Source organism: Lacerta agilis, chromosome 14 (genome assembly GCF_009819535.1).
Source record: "Lacerta agilis isolate rLacAgi1 chromosome 14, rLacAgi1.pri, whole genome shotgun sequence".
In the NCBI taxonomy this organism is placed as follows: Eukaryota; Metazoa; Chordata; class Lepidosauria; order Squamata; family Lacertidae; genus Lacerta; species Lacerta agilis.
In genome coordinates this window covers 42,860,183-42,881,226 of record NC_046325.1, presented here as the reverse complement: position 1 = coordinate 42,881,226, position 21,044 = coordinate 42,860,183, and the positions used below count along the sequence as shown (strand labels likewise).

At 45.7% G+C, this 21,044-nt stretch overlaps 1 protein-coding gene across 1 annotated transcript in view; it reads right to left on the bottom strand.

The window, feature by feature from the left end:
• The window catches only part of SH2D4A (SH2 domain containing 4A), a 30,244-nt gene extending 11,535 nt beyond the window's left edge, over nucleotides 1–18,709 (bottom strand). Inside the window, exons 1-5 of the mRNA XM_033170610.1 lie at nucleotides 18,447–18,709; nucleotides 15,286–15,445; nucleotides 13,308–13,488; nucleotides 7,357–7,437; nucleotides 4,755–4,875 (exon numbers count right to left, since the gene is read on the bottom strand). Of these exons, the coding sequence (XP_033026501.1) occupies nucleotides 4,755–4,875; nucleotides 7,357–7,437; nucleotides 13,308–13,488; nucleotides 15,286–15,445; nucleotides 18,447–18,612 (709 nt within the window). The 5' untranslated portion in view covers nucleotides 18,613–18,709. The remainder of the gene's footprint in view (nucleotides 1–4,754; nucleotides 4,876–7,356; nucleotides 7,438–13,307; nucleotides 13,489–15,285; nucleotides 15,446–18,446) is intronic.
• Between the last annotated feature and the right edge of the window lie 2,335 nt (nucleotides 18,710–21,044).

Here is a 21,044-nt window from a genome sequence, read left to right as displayed (position 1 = left end):
ACACATCAAACATTTACAGCGCATTTAGGAAAGACTTTCCCCCCTTCATGTCCCCTCCCCACACCAGGGCTGCCTGTGCCAAGAGAAGGAAGCCTTTGCACGAACCTGCAGGAAAGGGAGGGGGCAGCAGCAAAAAAGTGTCAGTCTGCCACTGGATCGAATCACTGGAGATATGAAAACCATCTTCAAATATCTAAAGGTCTGTCGCATGGAAAGGTGGAGCAAGCTTGTTTTCTCCTGCTCCGCGGAGAGGGTAGGACTCGAACCCACGGCTTCAAGTGACAAGAAAGGAGATTCTGACTAAACATCAGGAAGAGCTTTCTGACAGTACGAGCTGTTTGACAGTGGATCAGACTCCCGCGAGAGGTGGCGGGCTCTGCTTCACTGGAGGTTTTTAAGCAGAGGTTGGATGGCCATCTGCCATGGATGCTTTAGCTGAGATTCCTGCATTGCAGGGGGGTTGGACTGGATGGCCCCTGAGGTCCCTTCGAACTCTACAAGTCTATGATCCCATAGTTCTATAACAGCCTAGAGGAGTGGTGGGCTCTACCTCTCTGGAAGCCTACAAGCAGAGGCTGGACAGCCACATGTTGGAAACAGTCTAGCCTAGAGCAGGGACCCAGGTGGCACTGTGGGTTAAACCACAGAGCCTAGGGCTTGCTGATCAGAAGGTCGGCAGTTCGAATCCCTGCCACGGGGTGAGCTCCCGTTGCTCGGTCCCAGCTCCTGCCCACCTAGCAGTTCGAAAGCACGTCAAAGTGCAAGTAGATAAATAGGGACCGCTCCAGTGGGAAGATAAACGGTGTTTCCGTGCGCTGCCCTGGTTCGCCAGTAGTGGCTTTGTCATGCTGGCCACATGACCCGGAAGCTGTCTGCGGACAAACGCCGGCTCCCTCGGCCTATAGAGCGAGATGAGCGCCGCAACCCCAGAGTCGGACACGACTGGACCTGATGGTCAGGGGTCCCTTTACCTTTACCTTTACCTAGAGCTCGTCCAAGACATTTTGGCACCTGTGGGGAACCACAAAATGGTGCCTCCCCACTAGCAGGGAAGAAGGAATAAAGATCTACAGCAGGAACAAGGGGGGAATAAGGAACAAGGCTGGGAAGAGACCAGCAGCAAGTCCGGTTTGCCAAGAGACCGCTATAGAGATGGCATGGGTTGGGGGGGGGGGCTGCTGAGGAGGTGACAGATTCAGCCTCCAAGAAGCATGCTGCAATGGCTTCGACTGGCCGGCTAAACCAGGTGAGGGTACCTAATGGGATGGGACTTAGTCAATAGAGAGGCCAACAGCAACTCCCTTCATCCCAGGGACCAAGATCATGGGACTCAGGTGAGAGCTGAGTGCAAGGTGGGGACCAAAGGTGGACAAGCGACCCCAGAAGGAGCACAACGTGGCTCCCAGCAGAGGTACTAACACTATATATTAAAATATCATTAGAAAGGTTCATTTCTTTCAGTAATTCAACTTAAAAGGTGAAACTAATATATGAGATAGACTCACGACACGCAAAGCGAGATATGTCAAGCCTTTATTTCTTATAATTGTGATGATTATGGCGTACAGCTGATGAGAACCCCAAATTAACAATTTCAACTTTGGGGTTTTCATCAGCTGTACGCCATAATCATCACAATCATAACAAGCAAAGGCTTGACATATCTCGCTTTGCATGTCATGAGTCTATCTCATATATTAAACTCCAGTAGCTAATGAAAACAATTGCTTACATAAATGGACTTTTCCACGATATTCGAGTTTCACCTGTATAACAATGAAGAAAACAGAAGAAAGGGAAATAAACTAGGTCCAGGGATGAATTGCAGTCTACACTCACTTCCTCCGACAATTCAGTGAAATTATTACACGCCCAGAGAGAAAACATAACAGGATTTGAATGCCCAGTCCAGCACAAAACAGATTTCCCCTCTTGATCACAAACTCCTATCTCTAACTGCTCCTTCCAATGCAGAGCTTTGCACAGCCATCGCTCCCCTCCCCCTGAGCCTATGAAATGCTGGCAGTAGGTGTCAAGGCCAATCCAGGTTTCCTAGTTTATTGAATAAGGCACAACTATTCAGAGGAGGAATCTAGCACGCAACCCTCCCTCCGGCCACCTTTAAGTTATGCATTAATTTTTCCAGCTAGAGCAATTCTCCAGAGCCTGCTGTAACCAGCTCTCCGCTGTTAAATCGACTCGAATCTCTCCAATATCGAGTCAATTCCAGTCTGGCAGCAATAAGCTGAAACGCTATTTAAACAGGATTTTAATGTGATTAAGTTGCTAGGTCCTCGTGCCAGTCAATAAAGCTGTGGCCTATTTTAAATTCCGATATCCTGAGTCTAGTCTCCTCATTCCTTGTCTGTCTGCATTGCTGCCTGCAATGATGGGGCATGGAGCACAAAATTATCCCTCGGCGCCACCTCCCGGGCAATGCAAAAGAAGCTGACAAGATTATTCAAGTACGGTAGGAAGGAAAAGCCAGAGAAAGACCTTTGCCTGCCTGCCTGCAAGAGCAAAATGTGTTTTGAAAAGACGGGTGCTGCGGGCACTCAATTTTGACTCTGGTTTGGCAGGTTTTTGCATTTGTTTCAAAACCTCTGTTTAACCGGAGGTAACACTGGGACAAAAGAATTTGCAATGGCTATTGTCGTTGCAGGCCTGTTACTCTGTGTTTTTAAAAATATTTCAAATATTGTGCTTTCATTTCCAACTGTATCTCTTAGGTGACTTGGCAAACCCGAAGGTGCACCAGTTGCAGGCTGCAAACAAGCAAACTTCTCTGAACAAAATAAAAAATAAAAAATAAATCCTTCCAGTAGCACCTTAGAGACCAGCTAAGTTTGTTCTTGGTATGAGCTTTCGTGTGCATGCACACTTCTTCAGATACACTGAAATAGAAGTCACCAGACCCTTATATATAGTGAGAGAGTGAGGAGGGGTGTTACTCAGAAGGGTGGTGGGAATGGGTGATTGGCTGATGGGTGTGCAAAACCTGTTGATGACTGTTAACGACTGCAATTAGTCCTAAAGGAAAAAGCAAGGTGTGAGATGGCTAAAGATAGCTTTGTCATGTATAATGAGATAAGAATCCAATGTCTTTGCTCAGACCAGGTCTCTCCATGGTTTTGAGTTTGGTAATGAGTTGCTTCTCTGAGACCTTCAACTCCCGTACAACAGCTGCTAGAATTTTAATAGCTAAAAACTGGAAAACTGAAGAGTTACCAACAGTAGAGGACTGGCAGATGAAGTTGATTGAATATATGGAACTCGCAGAACTGACCGCGAAACTCCGAGACCAGAGGGAAGAAACGGTGCAAGAGGGTTGGAAGAAATTTAAAGACTATTTGAAACGACGTGAAAAGATAAGACATTTAAAATTGAAATCAGAGGACATTTAAAGCTACAGCAAGGTTAGAAGTTAGGTTAAGATAGGATATAAGAAGTTAGAATTGTGTTATGTTTATTTTTATTAGGAACGAGATTATAGGTATATGATGATTAAGATATATAAGAATTAAGATTAGCTGAGAAGGAAGAATGTACAATGTTATAAAGTTACTATAGTTAATTAGAAATGTATGCAGAAGAGAGGACGTGAGGAGGTCCCAAAATAATGTGATGAATAAGATAAGAATAGGTGTATACGTGTTTGTTTGTTAGGTTTTTTTCTTTTTTTGTAGTATTTTAGTTTTGTTGTAGTGTTTTGTTTTTTGTATTTTGTATTTGGTATTATTGTGAAAACCCAATAAATTCTTATTAAAAAAAGAGAGAGAGACCTTCAAGTCCCTCTCCCTGTCTCCAGTCAGACCAAAGTAACCTCGCAATGGAATTTCCCCAGGATTCAGGAAATGCATACAGGAAAAAAACAACAGCGTGTGGCAGCAGTGTGTGAGATGGAAGAGGTGGAGCCAGAGAGAAACAGCTTCAACGGAAAGCAAGCCAGTGAAGCAAAGCAGGGCAAGCCTGAGGCTGACAAAACACCAGCAGCTTCTTGCCAGATTAAATTCAGATTTGTTCAGATAAATTCAGATTAAATTCAGATTTGCCAGATTTGTTCCTTTTGTAATATAAAGGTTGGTGACAGGAGTGGAGTGTTTTAGTACAAGTTATTCAGCAATGGAGGTTATTTTCATGTCTCCGTTTCTGATCTCTGCGCTGCTAGTTTGCAAATTAGCAAAAAGAACAAACAGGAGCCTCAGGCTGTGTACACATTACCTTCTTAAAGCTCAGCCTGGGAAGAAGGGCTGGTTGTTAAGCCGCTCTGAGAATTGTATAAAGGTAAAGGGACCCCTGACCATTAGGTCCAGTCGTGTCCGACTCTGGGGTTGCAGCGCTCATCTCGTTTTATTGGCCGAAGGAGCCGGCACACAACTTCCGTGTCATGTGGCCAGCACGACTAAGTGGCTTCTGGCAAACCAGAGCAGCGCACAGAAACGCCGTTTGCCTTTCCACCAGAGCGGTACCTATTTATCTACTTGCACTTTTTGGGGTGCTTTCGGACTGCTAGGTTGGCAGGAGCAGGGACCGAGCAATGTGAGCTCACCCCGTCGTGGGGATTCGAACCGCCAACCTTCCGACCGGCAAGCCCTAGGCTCTGTGGTTTAACCGCAAACGACAATTCCTAGGATTCTTTAGGAAAAGCCGGGCATGTGCAAAGTGGAATGGTTCTGCTTTGAATGGATCGTGCAGGTGGGTCCTAGATTTAATCTGATAGGCATCATCACACAAGAGATCTAAAAGGGGCTTACAAGTTTCCAACCAAACAGGATCTTCCTTGTCCAGCTTCTCCATTGACTCGTAGGTGCGATTCAGCGTCACTTCTTGTGCTGTGCTCTCATTCACAGTTGTATTCATTTCCTCTTCTTTCCTCTGTCATATATATACACACACACACAAAGTATTTTGTTTAGTGTGAGCCTATCTACTTCCTGCACGCCAATCATATTTACAGGTAATGGGCAGCTCAGCGATTCCTCTGATAAGGGTCATAAACTTCTAATAAGGCGATTGGCCGATGAGTCGACAAAAGCTTTAGTCACCGATCAAAATTTGTTGTCTTACTAATCTTTAGGGCCAAGGGACACCGTTGAGCAACCATGTAAAAGAGCCTTTGCCCAACTCGATGATTCAGAAATGCAACAGGAATATCTTTTCCCTTGAGCTGCACTTTTAACGGCAGGCGGCTGGCAAAAAAAAAAGAGGGCCTGCCAACATGGTCCCCTCCAACTTGCTGTGGTTGCGAACGACCTGCATCCCTGCCCCACTGACCATGCAAGCAGGGCTGATGGGAGCTGGACTCTAATAACCTCTGGCCAACAACATGTTGGCTATCCCTGAAATAAGGGATACTTTTCAGTTTTAGATGGACAGGTTTGTCCAGGCACGCTTGGTGGGGACATGGGACAGGGCCTTCTTGGTGGCTGCTCCCAAACTTTGGAATTTTCTCTAAAGAGAAGCTAGACTGGAGCCCTCCTTGCTGTCCTTCCTTCCTCTGGAAGCTGAAGACATTCCTGTTCCAATAGACTCTTGGGAACTGAATGCTTTTAATGAGGGGGCTGGTGCTGTGCTGTTTTGGTTGTGTTTGTCTGTCTGTTATACACACACACACACACACACACACACACACACGAGTTTCAATTCTAACCATGTTTAATTCTTTTTTAATGATTGTGTTTTTTCTCTTAATCTTTTTAGCTGTTCTTATTTTCATCCGTCAGCTGCCTCGAGTCCCCGCCGGGGAAGATAAATACTGTATCTATTCAGCAGCTGCATTCCTGGGGGTTGGAAAAAGCCTTTGTGGTCCTTTCCAACAGTTCTAGGATTCTAGGATTCTATCCTGTAAGTGCTTGTTACTGTAATGGCTTTAAAAGGATTTTCGCCTGCTGTTGGCCGTTGGTGTGAGGTGGGTTGAAAACAAATGAAAGCACTCTTCCAGATACAAAGGATTTGGTGACAGATGACATTACAATATTTCTTTAAAACTATGCTTTAAGTGGCAGCTTTGCTCTCAGTGTGTACATATAAACATGCGCGCGCGCGCACACACACACACACTGGTCAAACAGATTTTGTAGGCTATTGGGCGTACTACAAAGCTACTTTATTAAACTGGATAATGGAATGAACACACCATGGGGCATTATGCCTTTATACACCACTTTCAACGGCGATTTTGCAAAAGGCATAGCTTGGCACTGAGGATGTTGGCCAGTGCCTGTCGCCATTCCATGTTGTTGTAAGAATTTCAAGGTTATATATATATATATATATATATATATATATATATATATGTGTGTGTGTGTGTGTGTGTGTGTGTTATTAATTTACCAAACAAATAAGGCCACATGTCTGAAAACAGCACAGAAAGAGAGGCCTTACTCCATTTTGACTCCTAGCTGGCCAAGTGTTTTCATCTGCAGGGAGAGGGTGAGAAGTCTCTGCCTGGGGATGGGCCATTTCCCTCACAAAGGACAGCCATTAGTCCTACTGGCCAGGGAGGAAACCTTTTGTTTTGCAGAAATGTGTGTCTGGAAGGGGTCAAGGAGAGATGGCACAGGTGTGGGAAATTCCCAAGTTACCTCCTCTGACCCCCCCACACCCAATTTGTGATGTAGCTCTGATGTATCTGGGGGAGTGGTGGTCTTGGATTACACCTCTTCTGTGATTGGATGCTGTTTCTGGGGGTGGGCTAGACTCCAGGAGGGATTTTGAAATGTCTTTATAAGAGCATGACGGCATTGTTCTGGGTCTTTTCCCCTGAAAATCACCGCTGTTGCAACAGCTTCAATAAAGATCAATGCTTTGCTTCTCAATCTTCTCTGGTTGGCCTCTGTTTTCTACTCCTACCAATGGAGAACCTGCAAAGGACTTTGCAAGGGCTCTTGTGTACCCCATAAGGGAATAAGGGCAGGTTTTTTTCTTATTACAATGTCTATTAGTTGCTACGGTCTAAACTAGTCTGTTCTAGGGCTTCCGCTTCTTCTTTAAATGAAAGCGGAAATCTCTGAGAAGCGGCCATGCCCCAAAGTCCTGCAATGGCTGAGCACTGAGCATTGACACGATTTACCTATGTTGTGTAGCAGGCTAGTTGTCTGGTTTGCTAAATGTGCAGCATCCCAATCTCAGGGACTTGGGGTGGGGGGTGTTTAAGACCACACTTGTCTCATGATTTGATTTGCATTCAGAAGCATGGCTTATATCTCTAGGCGATTCCTGCATTTCAGGGGGTTGGACTTGATAATTCTCTCAGGGTCCCTTCCAACTCTACAATTCTATGATTCTGTGACCAAGAGACAACAGTGAATACAGGCAAAATGCAGTTGCTTCCATAAACCCACACGGTTTCCTTACCTGCCGCAAGCCGTACTTCCTTGAATGATTGATAGAGTCCGCCAACATCTGTTCTATACCTCTTGGCTTACTCGTGGGAGCCTAAAATTCAACCAAACAGAAACATAGGGTTGTCAGCTTTTCACACCCTGATTCCAAACCTCGAATCTAACGGTAATTGTGTTCCAAAAAATACAGGTAGAAGATTCATCCACAGTCATGATCAGAATTCTTGAATTTTCAGGCCCACAGAGGAGATACATATTGTGCTTCACAGTGGTGTAACAGAATGGAGAGAAAATAGAAAATTCTTTCCAGTAGCACCTTAGAGACCAACTGAGTTTGTTCTTGGTATGAGCTTTCGTGTGCATGCACACTTCTTCAGATACCAATGCACACGTAAGCTCATACCAAGAACAAACACAGTTGGTCTCTAAGGTGCTACTGGAAAGAATTTTCTATTTTGTTTCGACTATGGCAGACCAACACGGCTACCCACCTGTAACTAGAATGGAGAGAGTGTAAAATGAGGGAGACCTGGGTTCAAATCCTCACTCACTTTTGAAGCTCATTGGGAGATTTTCAGCCAGTCGCTATTGCTCAGTCTAGCATACCTCACCCAAGTTATTATGAATTAATGTACCAAAATGGCTTTTAAGCGGTTTACAAGTATAAAATCAATCTTAAAAGCCACACATAATGAAAATATACCAAAAGAACCCACCTCAGTTAAAAGGTATAACAATTAAAACAGTTCAGCTAGGGCAGGAAGTTCAAATTTCAGGGGAATTCTTGCCTAAACAGAGCAGGCAAAATGCCAAGACTGAATGGGGCATCTCACATTTCTGTAGACTAGGGGTGATCAAAGGCTTCATTATCCATTTCTTTCCAAGGTAAGGGGAAGTGACATAGCTAAGCCTGGCAGGACAGCTTACTCTATGGCATTAACCCCTTCATGCATTCATTAGACTTAAGCACGTTGGTGATATGAGACTGGTTATCCCACAAAATCACCCTTCCACAAAGATGGCAAAGTGCAGAACTTAGTCATAGAAAAATGCTCTTCTGTACCTAGGTATATTTAATGTTGCTAAAAACATAGCAGCTCCATAGTCACCGCTAGGTTGTAGACCAAAGTACTAATGTGGTGAGCAAGTCCCATTTCCCAGAGCTAATTAATTGTGCAAGTGAAGATCTAGAAGTGTGCTTAATGAAGCCAACTGCTTTTTTTAACCCAAGGGGCAGAAGTAGGGCCAGTGACTAGTTATCAAGTTTGACCTCCAAATTCTGATTTAAGCACCTCTGTCAATGCAGTAAGGAGAGCTCCCATCCTCCTGCCTAGTGACCAACCTACTTAACAAACATTCCTTCCCATTACATATTAACACGGAGACGGTCTCGTTCAGCTCTCAAGACTTTTAAGAGAAAACTCGGTAGGGGGTAAATTACTTGTTCTCAAGCAAGAAATATTACAGTGAGTCCAACTTCATTCACAGTTGCGTTTGTACTGTACAGCCAGTGTGGTGTAGTGGTTAAGAGCGGTAGACTCGTAATCTGGTGAACTGGGTTTGCATCTCTGCTCCTCCACATGCAGCTGCTGGGTGACCTTGAGCTAGGCACACTTCTCTGAAGTCTCTCAGCCCCTCTCACCTCACAGAGTGTTTGTTGTGGGGGAGGAAGGGAAAGGAGAATGTTAGCCGCTTTGAGACTCCTTCGGGTAGTGATAAAGCGGGATCTCAAATCCAAACTCTTCTTTCTTTCTTTCTTTCTTTCTTTCTTTCTTTCTTTCTTTCTTTCTTCCTTCCTTCCTTCCTTCCTTCCTTCCTTCTTCTTCCTCTTCGTCTTCTTCCTCTTCTTCTTCTTCTTGCACTCCACAATTGCCTAACCTTGGCTCTCATAGGTTCAGGTCAGGGGTCACAAGAAAGAGACTTCAGCCAGGAGATCGAAGTAAGACAGCAGGCCAGTAGGCCTGATCTTTATTGTTGAAACAAGACTTCCAACCATCACATGGAAGAAGCAGAGAGAAGCCCTGAACAAAGGATGACCCCCTTTCTTACAAGTTTCCCAAATTACCAATAACACCTTTAGTAAAACATCCTACATTTGTCATAAACTGGGAGGGGTCTTCTGACAGATACCTGAGCACCAGCCAGGCTTGCCCTTTCCCTCACATGATCTCCTTCAATGGTTTTTTATATTTGTATTACTATTGTCTGTATTCGCATTAGGGTAAAGTAATTGCCTTTCTGTTCCAGAAGGAACAGCTACTATTGGTTCATTTAAGCTGCTGTATTTGGATCCTCAGTCTTATTGGTTCCCACCAAAAGGCAGCTTTGTGACTGCTTAAGATTGTTCCCTCCAAAATGTATCCTTTCTAGCCAGTCTTCTGTCCCTATAAATGTAGCTTCCCTCTCCTCAGTTTCCAGTCTTGTTTGCCTGAATAAAGAGTGTTACATGAAGAAGCTGTCTTCTGCCTGCTATGTCACAAAGCTGAAATCCCTTACTGAAATCACTAACCCCATGCTACAACAACCTCCAGATTCCAATCTTTAGGTGAAACAAAGGAAAGTATTTTCCTGTTTTTCCAGCCAAGTTAAACACACCCTTTGTCTTGACTGAGACCCCAATCCACTGAGGTTGGGTTTGGATTGTTCTTGGAATGACTACCTGTCTGGCACTCAGGTGCCAGGATGCCAGCAGTTATCACCCACTCACTTCAGGTATTGCTCTGGTCCAGGGGTCAGCAAGGTTTACCTCGCCTGGGCCGGTTCACTCCGGTGGAAATCCCTCTGTGGGCCGGATCTGCTCAGACGTGATTTCCAGCCACTGCCGCTGCCACTGCCGAGGGGGAACCGGGGAAGCCCAATGCGTCAACTGGGGGAACCGTTGACACCCACCAACCTGCGACCCAAATCTGCTCAGACAAACCTTCTGAGACCATTAGTTCAAAAATTCTCTGGTCTGCCGGTGGAGACCTGCCTCACCTTATTACTGCAAGATACTGATTTGACCGTATCCTTGCACGTGGCAAGTTTTTTAACCTCTGTGTTGTCTTATAAGAGACGAAATGGAATGCTACATGAATTTTGAAAGTTTTATCCATGTTTTATATGTATATATTACTGGTTGTAATTAACCAATACCGTGTGTTATTTTGAATATGAGCTTAAAGCTGCAATAAACGTAAGTAAGTAAGTCAAGCCGGGTGCGAGAGCGCCCAGCCACCTGGCCGACTGCCTAGCGGCGCTCTGAGGCCAGGAAAACCCTGGAGCTGGCGCAGGGAGAAAGGGGAGAGGAGAAGGAGAAGGAAGAGAGAGAAAGAGGAAGGAGAAAAAAGAGGGGAGCCCCGACTTTTCCGCACCACTGCTGCCACCACCACAACTGAGGAAGAGAGGTAGGAGAGCACCGGGAGGGCAAGGACACGTGGCCAAGCCCAGGCCTGGCCCGAGCCTACTCCACGGTGGCTAGCACTCCAAGAGAGCAGGCCGGGACCCAGAGGAAGGCCATGTGACAAAGGAGCCCACAGAAGAGAAGATATTGCTACTTTTTAAAAAATACTTTTTAAAAATAACTTTTTTTTCTCTTTTCCAAAAAAAAAAAAAAGTGTCCCTGGATTCTTTGAAAAAAATATGGTAACTTCAGTTTATCCTGTAAACAAGAAAAGCCAGTCGTTCCTGGGCTTGATTGAGGTTGGAAGTGTTTCCACTGTTGGGTGTGACCAGAGGCAAAATGTGGGTGGAGATTTGTCCAGTAGGTTATATTCCAACCACACAAAAGCCAGATATTTCTACAGGGAAGCAAGAGGCATTAGCACACTTCAAGGAGTGCCTTGGGAAATGTGACCAATTGCTAAACCACTCTGAGAATCGTAGCTCTGTGAGGGACCCTAGGGGTGTCTGGAGGCAGTTGGAAGATGGATGGCGGCTAGCAGATTGAGGTTGAATCCTGACAAGACAGAAGTACTCTTTTTGGGGGACAGGAGGCAGGCAGGTGTGGAGGACTCCCTGGTCCTGAATGGGGTAAATGTGCTCCTGAAGGACCAGGTGCGCAGCCTGGGAGTCATTTTGGACTCACAGCTGTCCATGGAGGCGCAGGTCAATTTTGTGTCCAGGGCAGCTGTTTACCAGCTCCATCTGGTACGCAGGCTGAGACCCTACCTGCCTGCGGAGTGCGGACAGTCTCACAACAGTGGTGCATGCTCTAGTTATCTCTCGCTTGGACTACTGCAATGCGCTCTATGTTGGGCTACCTTTGAAGGTGACCCGGAAACTACAACTAATCCAGAATGCGGCAGCTAGCTAGATTGGTAACTGGGAACGGCCGCCGAGACGACATAACACCAGTCTTGAAAGACCTACATTGGCTCCCAGTACGTTTCTGAGCACAATTCAAAGTGTTGGTGCTGACCTTTAAAGCCCTAAACAGCCTTGGCCCACTATACCTGAAAGAGCGTCTCCACCCCCATCATTCAGCCCGGACACTGAGATCCAGCGCCGAGGGCCTTCTGGCGGTTCCCTCGCTGCGAGAAGCCAAGTTATAGGGAACCAGGCAGAGGGCCTTTTCGGTAGTGGCACCTGCCCTGTGGAATGCCCTCCCATCAGATGTCAAGGAAATAAACAACTACCAGACTTTTAGAAGGCATCTGAAAGCAGCCCTGTTTAGGGAAGTTGTTAATGTTTGATGTTTTATCGTGTTTTTAATGTTCTGTTGGGAGCCACCCAGAGTGGCTGGGGAAACCCAGGCAGGGTATAACTAATATATTATTAATCTTCAGGTCTTTGTCTTTGTCCATGGAGTTTTCTTGGCAGGGATACTGGAGTGAGTTGCCAGTTCCTCCTCCAGGTGGATCACGTTTGGTCCAAACTCTCCACTATGACCTGTCCATCTTGATCTGTCCATAGCTTCCCTGAGTAATTCAAGCCCCTTCGCCACGACAAGGCAGTGATCCATGAAGGATCACTTAAAAGCATCTTAAAAAGCAAAGACATCACCTTGCCGACAAAGGTCCGAATAGTTAAAGCTATGGTTTTCCCAGTAGTAATGTACGGAAGTGAGAGCTGGACCATCAAGAAGGCTGATCGCCGAAGAATTGTTGCTTTTGAATTATGGTGCTGGAGGAGACTCTTGAGAGTCCCATGGACTGCAAGAAGATCAAACCTATCCATTCTCAAGGAAATCGGCCCTGAGTGCTCACTAGAAGGACAGATCCTGAAGTTGAGGCTCCAGTACTTTGGCCACCTCATGAGAAGAGAAGACTCCCTAGAAAAGACCCTGATGTTGGGAAAGATGGAGGGCACAAGGAGAAGGGGACGACAGAGGATTAGATGGTTGGAGAGTGTTCTCAAAGCTACTAACATGAGTTTGGCCAAACTGTGGGAGGCAGTGAAAGATAGGCGTGCCTGGCGTGCTCTGGTCCATGGGGTCACGAAGAGTTGGACACGACTGAACGACTGAACAACAACAACAATCTTCAGGTCAAGCCATCCATGGTGCAGGACAGCTGTGATCAGATCTCCCATTTCGAAAAAGACTTCAGGGGTCTGAATTGAATGAGGTTGTGGTGCTGGCTTGTAGCTAACCCTTTCGCCTGCTCAGAGTAGCATCTCCCCAACCTGCTATTAACCTTGCTGAGGATAACAGAAATAAACCTTCCATTGTCAGATCTGTCTTATCCCCCAGTATATTAGCAGCTTCAAATGAGAGGATTTGAAGCAGAATAGCTGAAACTGGGAAAGGGTTAACCCTCCCCACTACCCCAGGGTTATAGCCCTGATCCAGTTTGATGCTCCCCATGGCAGTTTTAAAGTCTTGCAAAAATAAAGATCTGAGCACATATATTTCCATTCATGTGCAGTTTGTCCCCTTAAGCTTTGGTTTCATGAAGGCGCCATCCAATTCACAGTGTATCTCTCTCAACTTCAGCTGAACATTCACCTTAACATTTGAATAGTAACATAAGACCAGAAAATTACCTGGGCATATTCTTGATTTCTGGCATTTTCAGGAACTGGTTCTTTTTGCACCACTTTGTACGCATCCCACTTTGTGAGGTTTTTACTGCCTCCTTGCGATTCTGACCCAAACTGGGTGTCTGATGGAAAATGCGGAGGTGACGAGGCAGAATGTTCTGTGAAGCCTTCCACTAGGTTTCTTCTGTAAATGGACAAAAAGAGGATTTTGGGAAACAAAAACATAAATAAATTAGAATGAGCTTTAGATCAACAAACTGGGTGGGGCAGGGATGACCGGGAGATGGTGCCATGGTGTACAGCACTCCCAAAAAGACACATTGTCTCACACTGAACGCACATTAGCATACAGTGTGTACATGTGGACAAGGCGAAACACATGCACTCCCACCCTCAACACCCCCATCACGCCAGTCCTAACATTCAAACCCTAGAGGCATAGGGAGAAAGCAGTAACCTGAAGCTGGACAGCTTACCAAGTCATGTTAGCAACATTTTTAAAAGGCTCCCTCCCTGCTTCCAATAAATTGCCCCGAAGGCACAGTGGTGCACCAGGGTTTTAAACAGCTCCCGTAAGCCGTTTCAGTTTATGAGTGTAGGGCTCTCTTGGGAGAAAAGCAATGACAAACCTAGACAGCATCTTAAAAAGCAGAGACATCACCTCACCAACAAAGGTCTGTATAAACAAAATAAAAAAAAATCCTTCCAGTAGCACCTTAGAGACCAACTAAGTTTGTTCTTGGTATGAGCTTTCGTGTGCATGCACACTTCTGTATAGTTAAAGCTATGGTTTTCCCAGTAGTGATGTAGCTGGACCATAAAGAAGACTGATCGCCAAAGAATTGATGCTTTTGAATTATGGTGCTGAAGGAGACTCTTGAGAGTCCCATGGACTGCAAGAAGATCAAACCTATCCATACTGAAGGAAATCGGCCCTGAGTGCTCACTGGAAAGACAGATCCTGAAGCTGAGGATCCAATACTTTGGCCACCTCATGAGAAGAGAAGACTCCCTGGAAAAGACCCTGGTGTTGGGAAAGATGGAGGCACAAGGAGAAGGGGACGACAGAGGACGAGATGGTTGGACCGTGTTCTCGAAGCTACCAACATGAGTCTGACCAAACTTCGGGAGGCAGTGGAAGACAGGAGTGCCTGGCGTGCTCTGGTCCATGGGGTCACGAAGAGTTGGACACGACTAAACAACTAAACAACAACAACAGGGCTCTCTAAAAAACCCAGCCTAGAAGTCTTCAGCAAACAAATAAATAAAGGGTCAAGTACCAGAAAATCAGAAGTGGCCCTAGTAAATGGGGACCATTGGATGGATGTGTTTGCCAGCTTACAAAGTAGCAGCGCATCTCAGGAGAGAGCCAGAGGCTCTTCCAGCCAGCGTCAGAGGCGGGGAGGCTGTAGCTCAGTGGACAAGCATTCACACTGCATGTAGAAAGTGCCTGGTTCAAACCCTGGCATCTCCAGGTAGGGCTGGGAGAGATCCCTGCCTGAAACCCTAGAGAGCTGTTACCAGTCAGTGCAGACAGCATTAAGCTAGATGGACCATTGGTCTGGTTTGCCAGGTTCCTATGTTCCTATGACATGCAGGATGGCCGGACTATATTTTGAGGGGGGAAATGAACGAATTCCTATGCCCCACAAATAACCCAGAGATGCATTTTAAATAAAAGCACACATTCTACTCATGTAAAAACAAGCTGATTCCCAGACTGTCCATGGGCCTGATTTAGAAGGCGATTGGGCTGGATCCAGCCCACGGGCCTTAGGTTGCCTACCCTTGGCATAAATTGACAAAGGCAGGTCTTTAAAAAGGCGGACATGGTTTGGAGAATCTTTCATCTGAACGGAGAGGTTCCCAGTTTGTACTAGTCGGTGCCTGATCCCTTCGTCTGTCAGGAAAAACCAGCCGGCCCGACCGGTTGCGGCAGATTTTTGAGTATTGTTCTGAATGTTTGGAAAGCCATACCAACCTTATCGCCCCTGCTTCTTGAAGCGACTGCTGCTTCACTTTTTCAGCGAGAAGGTCACTGCAGAGCTGGTCATATGGCTTGTCCAGGGAATGCTCGCCCATCACCCAAACCCAGACGTCACCGTCTGCTCCGAGCTTCCACTGAACGGATTTCCCATGGACTGCAGAACGGAAAACAAGGTTCAGTGGGAAGGCCCCATGAGAAGGGGCACGTGATCCAAGGACCTCCCAGCTAGGCCAATGATACACAGTGTGTTGTCTAGGCCAACACACTGCCCGGTCCAGTCCTTACTGCACAGACTTCTTCTTCTTTTTATAAGAATTTATTAAATTTTAACAATAAAAAAACACACAAAATACAAAATACAACAAACACTACAAAAAATACAAGAAAAAAACTTACAAACAAACACTTATTTAACTATCCTTATCCTATTTATAAACATTATTTTGGGACTTCCTCTCATCCTCCCTTCTGCGTTCATTTCTAATCTTCTTTAGTAACTTTGTAACATTGTAAAATCTTCTTTCTCACCTAATCTTAAGCATTATAAACATTAATCAACATTTAACTCTATTTTAATCCTAGTAAAATCAACGTAACATAATTCTAACTACTTCTTATATCCTATCTTAAACTAACTTCTGACATTACTGTAGCCTTAAATATCCTCTGATTTTAATTTCAAATCTCTATCTTTTCATGTCTTTTCAAATAGTCTTTAAATTTCTTCCAATCTTCCTGCACCGTTTCTTCCCTCTGGTCTCGGAGTTTCGCGGTCAGTTCTGCGAGTTCCATGTATTCCTTACTGCACAGACTTCATCCCAGCACAACCCATGGCAGAATGTGTGTTTTCATAGCTCATGGCAGAGTGCATGGCTGGCATAATGACAGCCCGTTTTCAGCCCCTAGCAGCCAGTTAAAAATTTAATTTATCAGGCCTGGGAAAGAGCTGCCTCTGTCTTCTGAGATGGGCCGGCAGAACAGACAACCCTAGGTTAGATGCATCAGTGATCTTATTCTATAAATTTGGCGATATGCGACTACAGCTCCTTAGTTATCCCAGTTCCTTTGACCGGAACGCATCAGGTTTACTTCTGAGTGGCTGATTATGACGTTGTGTGTTTCATGCAAACAGTTTCCACAGTAATCTCCCATCTGGAAGCAGCCCAGCGATGTACACAAAATGGCCCACGTTTGTTTGGATGTGGTAGCTTGCAGGTTTGCAGTTACCACAAGGAAGCTTGCCAAGTGGAGAACGAGAGCCTATTCGTATGGTTGATTTATGCTTTCATCACTGGGATTTCCGGTTCCTCCAATGAAACACACCCTTCTTACTGTAATTGACCTGATGCTTCGACACGAACACAATTGTATTCCTGTTACTTGGATTCCATTTATTGTAAGCCACCCGGGGAGTTCTTCAGAACCGAAGGCAAGATAGCTCCACTGAGAAACCAAAGGTGGTAGTTTTACTCAGAGTAGATATGAATCGCCAGGTGGTGGTACGACTGCAATGGCTTCCATTTCGTTTCCAGGCCCAGTTCAAAGTGCTGGTGCTGACCTATAAATGGGTCAGGAATGCAATACCTCAAGGACTGCCTGTCTCTATATGAACCAACCTGGACATCTGAGGCCCTTCTTTGTGTGCCTCCTCCATGAGAGGCCCGGAGGGTGGCAACATGAGAGCAGGGCCTTTTTCGTGGTGGCTCCCCATTTGTGGAATGCTCTCCCTAGGGAGGCTGGTCTGGTACCTATGTAACATACCTTTAGGGCACCTGGTGAAAACATTCCTCTTCAACCAGGCCTTTGGGTAATTAAACCATCTGGCCTTTAAAACTGTATGTGTGGGTATTAATTTTGTTTGTTATTATGTTATGCGTTTTTGTGTTTATATTTTGTCAACCGCACTGTGATCTTCGGAGAAGGGAGGCATAGAAATTTAACAAATAATATAGAGACAAAGGGGGAAAGGTAGGCAGAGTTACTTCATTTCCACGAGAAAGGAGAGCTGTGTGTGACAGCTGAGGATTTTCTCCCTATGAGTGATCTTCTAGGAATTGGACCTACCTGACCCACTTCAAAATAAATTTACTGAACAGCCTGATGATTGTGCATTTCATGTAGTTAGTGAAGCAAAGTGACTGAGGAGAGAGGGAAAGACAGCTGCTGTTTGAAACAGAAAGTCCTCACCTCAAATCTCACCTCTGCAATGATCTCACCAGGTGGCCTCAGGTAACTGCGGCTCTCTCTGTCTGTCTCTCTCTCTCTCAGCCTTCCTTCCCCCCTCCATCCACACAGACTTCTCCCCTCTCCAATTTAGGAATAATAGTACTACTGACTTGCATAATAGGCTTCTAATGATTATTAGTGATCTAAAGACTTGCATAGGACGCGGGTGGCGCTGTGGGTTAAACCACAGAGCCTAGGGCTTGCCGATCAGAAGGTCGGCGGTTCGAATCCCCACGACGGGGTGAGCTCCCATTGCTCGGTCCCTGCTCCTGCCAACCTAGCAGTTCGAAAGCACGAAATGCAAGTAGATAAATAGGTACCGCTCTGGCGGGAAGGTAAACAGCGTTTCCGTGCGCTGCTGTGGTTCGCCAAAAGTGGCTTAGTCATGCTGGCCACATGACCCGGAAGCTGTACGCTGGCTCCCTCGGCCAGTAAAGCGAGATGAGTGCTGCAACCCCAGAGTCGGACACGACTGGACCTAATGGTCAGAGGTCCCTTTACCTTTACCTTTAAAGACTTACATATAATGCTTGGTATTAACTTCCGTCTGTAGGGAAGTACTGTGTATTCTGGCGTATAAGTCTACTTTTTAATCCAGGAAAATCTTCTCAAAAGTCGGGGGTCGTCTTATACGCCGGGTGGAGAATCTGCAGTCGAGTATATCTCAAACTCTGTATTTTAACTGGAAAAGTTGGGGGTCGTCTTATACGCCCAGTCGTCTTATACGCCGGAAAATACGGTACTTTCTTACACCCTACCCCAAAGCTTCACCCTTAATTGTGTTGTATTTTAATTTGCCTTGAAAACTTGCTTGAAGGGCACAATAGAAACCTTAATAATAGATGCAAATAAGAACAACAACAACAGCTCATTTCCTTCCCACTAGATCTCAAATGCCCACGCACCACCAGAGCCTCTTGTTCACTGACCTTTCTTTGCTGCTGGCTGCGGCGAAGTGACCGGGGCTTCTCTTTCCTTCCATCTTCTGATCTGCTCCTGCCTCATCTTGAAGAACAAGATCTGCTTCTGCTCCTCGCTCAGCTCCGCCAGGAGCTCCGGGTCCACGTACATGTCCGCCAGAATCTGCTTCAGCATGGCTGCGGGATGCTCCTAGGCGTGGACGGAGGAGACCTGGGGTGCCAAGACTGACCCCAGGAGACAGGAAAAAGTCACTCTCCTCGCCTGGCCAGGAGGAGAAGCACCTCGGTGGCCAAAGGGGAAGCAGAACCTTTTCTCCACCCAAGAGACACAGCAGGAATGCAGGCCGTCCGCATGGCAATTACGCACTCCCAAATAGCTACACCTATTTTAGCTCTGACTTCCTGCAAGGACTTAAAAAGTAAACAGAGAGCTCACGGAGGAAAGAAATAAATCAAGGAACTTGGCTGCCCTCGGATGGAAACTGAGCGTCCGGAGCTAAGCAGCCCTTTCACCTACCTCTCATATACGTGAACAAAACAACAACTAGGTTAGAAGGATGCTTTGTGCTGACAAGAACGCCTCTGTCAAAGAACTCCCTGCATAGCTAAAGTCACAGGTGTGGCTTACCTCTCTGACTCAGCACACCGTGCTGTTAGCAGACCAGGAAGTTAATGTATCAACCTCGGGAGATGTGAACCGTAACCTTTCTCCTCACTTCAAATCTTAAGAAAGGAATCTCTGGCCAATGGCAGAAGAGGACATGCCCACAGGTAAAAGTGATAGTGACAACGAGTAAACGCCGACGGAAAGAAGAGAGGTATTATTCTTCACGGTAAACAGGCACGCACATGGTTGCAATCACACCAGTTCCCAGAACTTGTGACTGGTGGAATTTCTTGTGCCAACAGTGCCTTCTCGCCCAATGTAAATAGCAGCTGGAGGGGGGAGGTTTTTGGACTGCAGTGGTGTGTGTGTGTGTGTGTGTAGCTTCCCCTCCCAGTGGTCCATTTGCTGCCCTGCTCCCGTGGCTGCTGTTTACATTTTTTAAACAACGCACATTTTAATTGCATCAACACAATTAACGCCCCAACCAGTTTGGCCCAATGTCAACTTGGCCCAATGTCAACTAACTCCAGTGAAGACAAGCTCAAAGAGGAGGCGGTGAGACATTACGTGGAGTTATCAAAACCACTCGTAGGACACAAAGACTTTAATACGTCTAAAAAGGAGAGTTTCAAATTTAATCATGGGGTAGCGATGGGGGCACACCTTTCCCCCCCCCCACCCATCCAATCCCATGATTCAAATATGAAATCCACCCATGTCTAGAAAATTGTCCACCGTACCTGGGCATAGAAAGAAGAAGGTAATTTTAGACAATTAAAACTTTTTGCAATGACAGAAAAGCACACCCAGGAAGAAGTATAATTATCAAATACTTCGTAAATAAATAATCATAGACTGAGACACGTCACACACACACACACAAACACACACACACCATATATATCATAGCATTCTCCAAGTGCTGATCCACAGGCAAGAGAGAGGTCTTGTGTCTCAGCAGGCTTGGGGACAACTTGAAGGTTTGCAGAAGTACAAAAAAATATTTTGGGTAAAAGAACCAAAGGGGGCAGCTCCTGCAACAGCCCAACAAGAAGTGGACTGAGCATAGGCAAAGAGCATAGGCAAAGAGCATGGAATGTTGATTGATTCATTGATTGATTGATTGAGGAGGGTGGGGGAATGGAAAATGGGGAGAGAATGTGGAAATATTTCTGATAGGCTTGGGGCATAAGCATAAGTGGTTTATGCATCACAGCTGCCTTTGTCATCATGGCGCTCCCCAGAGCTTTTTGGGGCGACAACTGCACTGCAGCATTTTGTTGCAGGTGAGGTTTTTGTCGCTCTCTCCAACAGTGAACTCAACGCTGACAGGACTGGAGCCAAAATGGGGCACTGAGCAAAAAAATAGAGTGAGAGAGGGTGGTATCCTCTTGCTTAGGGGAATCCAGATGCACGCAGACAAGCAATATATATATTTAAAACAAGACAAATCAGGAATAAAAACAAGAAGAGCAGGCCAATGAGGAGTGAGCATGCACAGTAGCCCACAGGAGTCATAGACAATAAGTGCTAGTTGGGAAATAATAATGGCTCCTAAAACGTTAGAATATTCTGGAGGGCAGAACGAGAGGAAGACTGGAAAACTGAATAGGAGTAATCAGATTGGTATTCACCTTTTTATGCAACAAACCATGGAGTCTAAATATGACCAGGTGAGTCTGCATTCAGACAGCAGCCCAGGATTTCATATGTTTTGAGTCATTGCTGATTTCCCTACCATGCAGAAGGGCTTCAGTTTGATCCTGATCTGCACACATAAGAAAAGTGCACCTCCAACAAACAGGGAGATAATTATACACTACCTTACATGAGGAATAGTGTGGGTAGAGTTAGGGTAGCGGTTTGGCTATTTTTAAGCGCTTAAAAGTGCCCTTCGCATTGGCTGGCTCCTGTTCCCCCCACCCCCTTGCCATAGCTGCAATAACAATATAATTCAAGAGTTTTGGCGAAAACATGTTGTGGATCTGTTTCAGGACAGT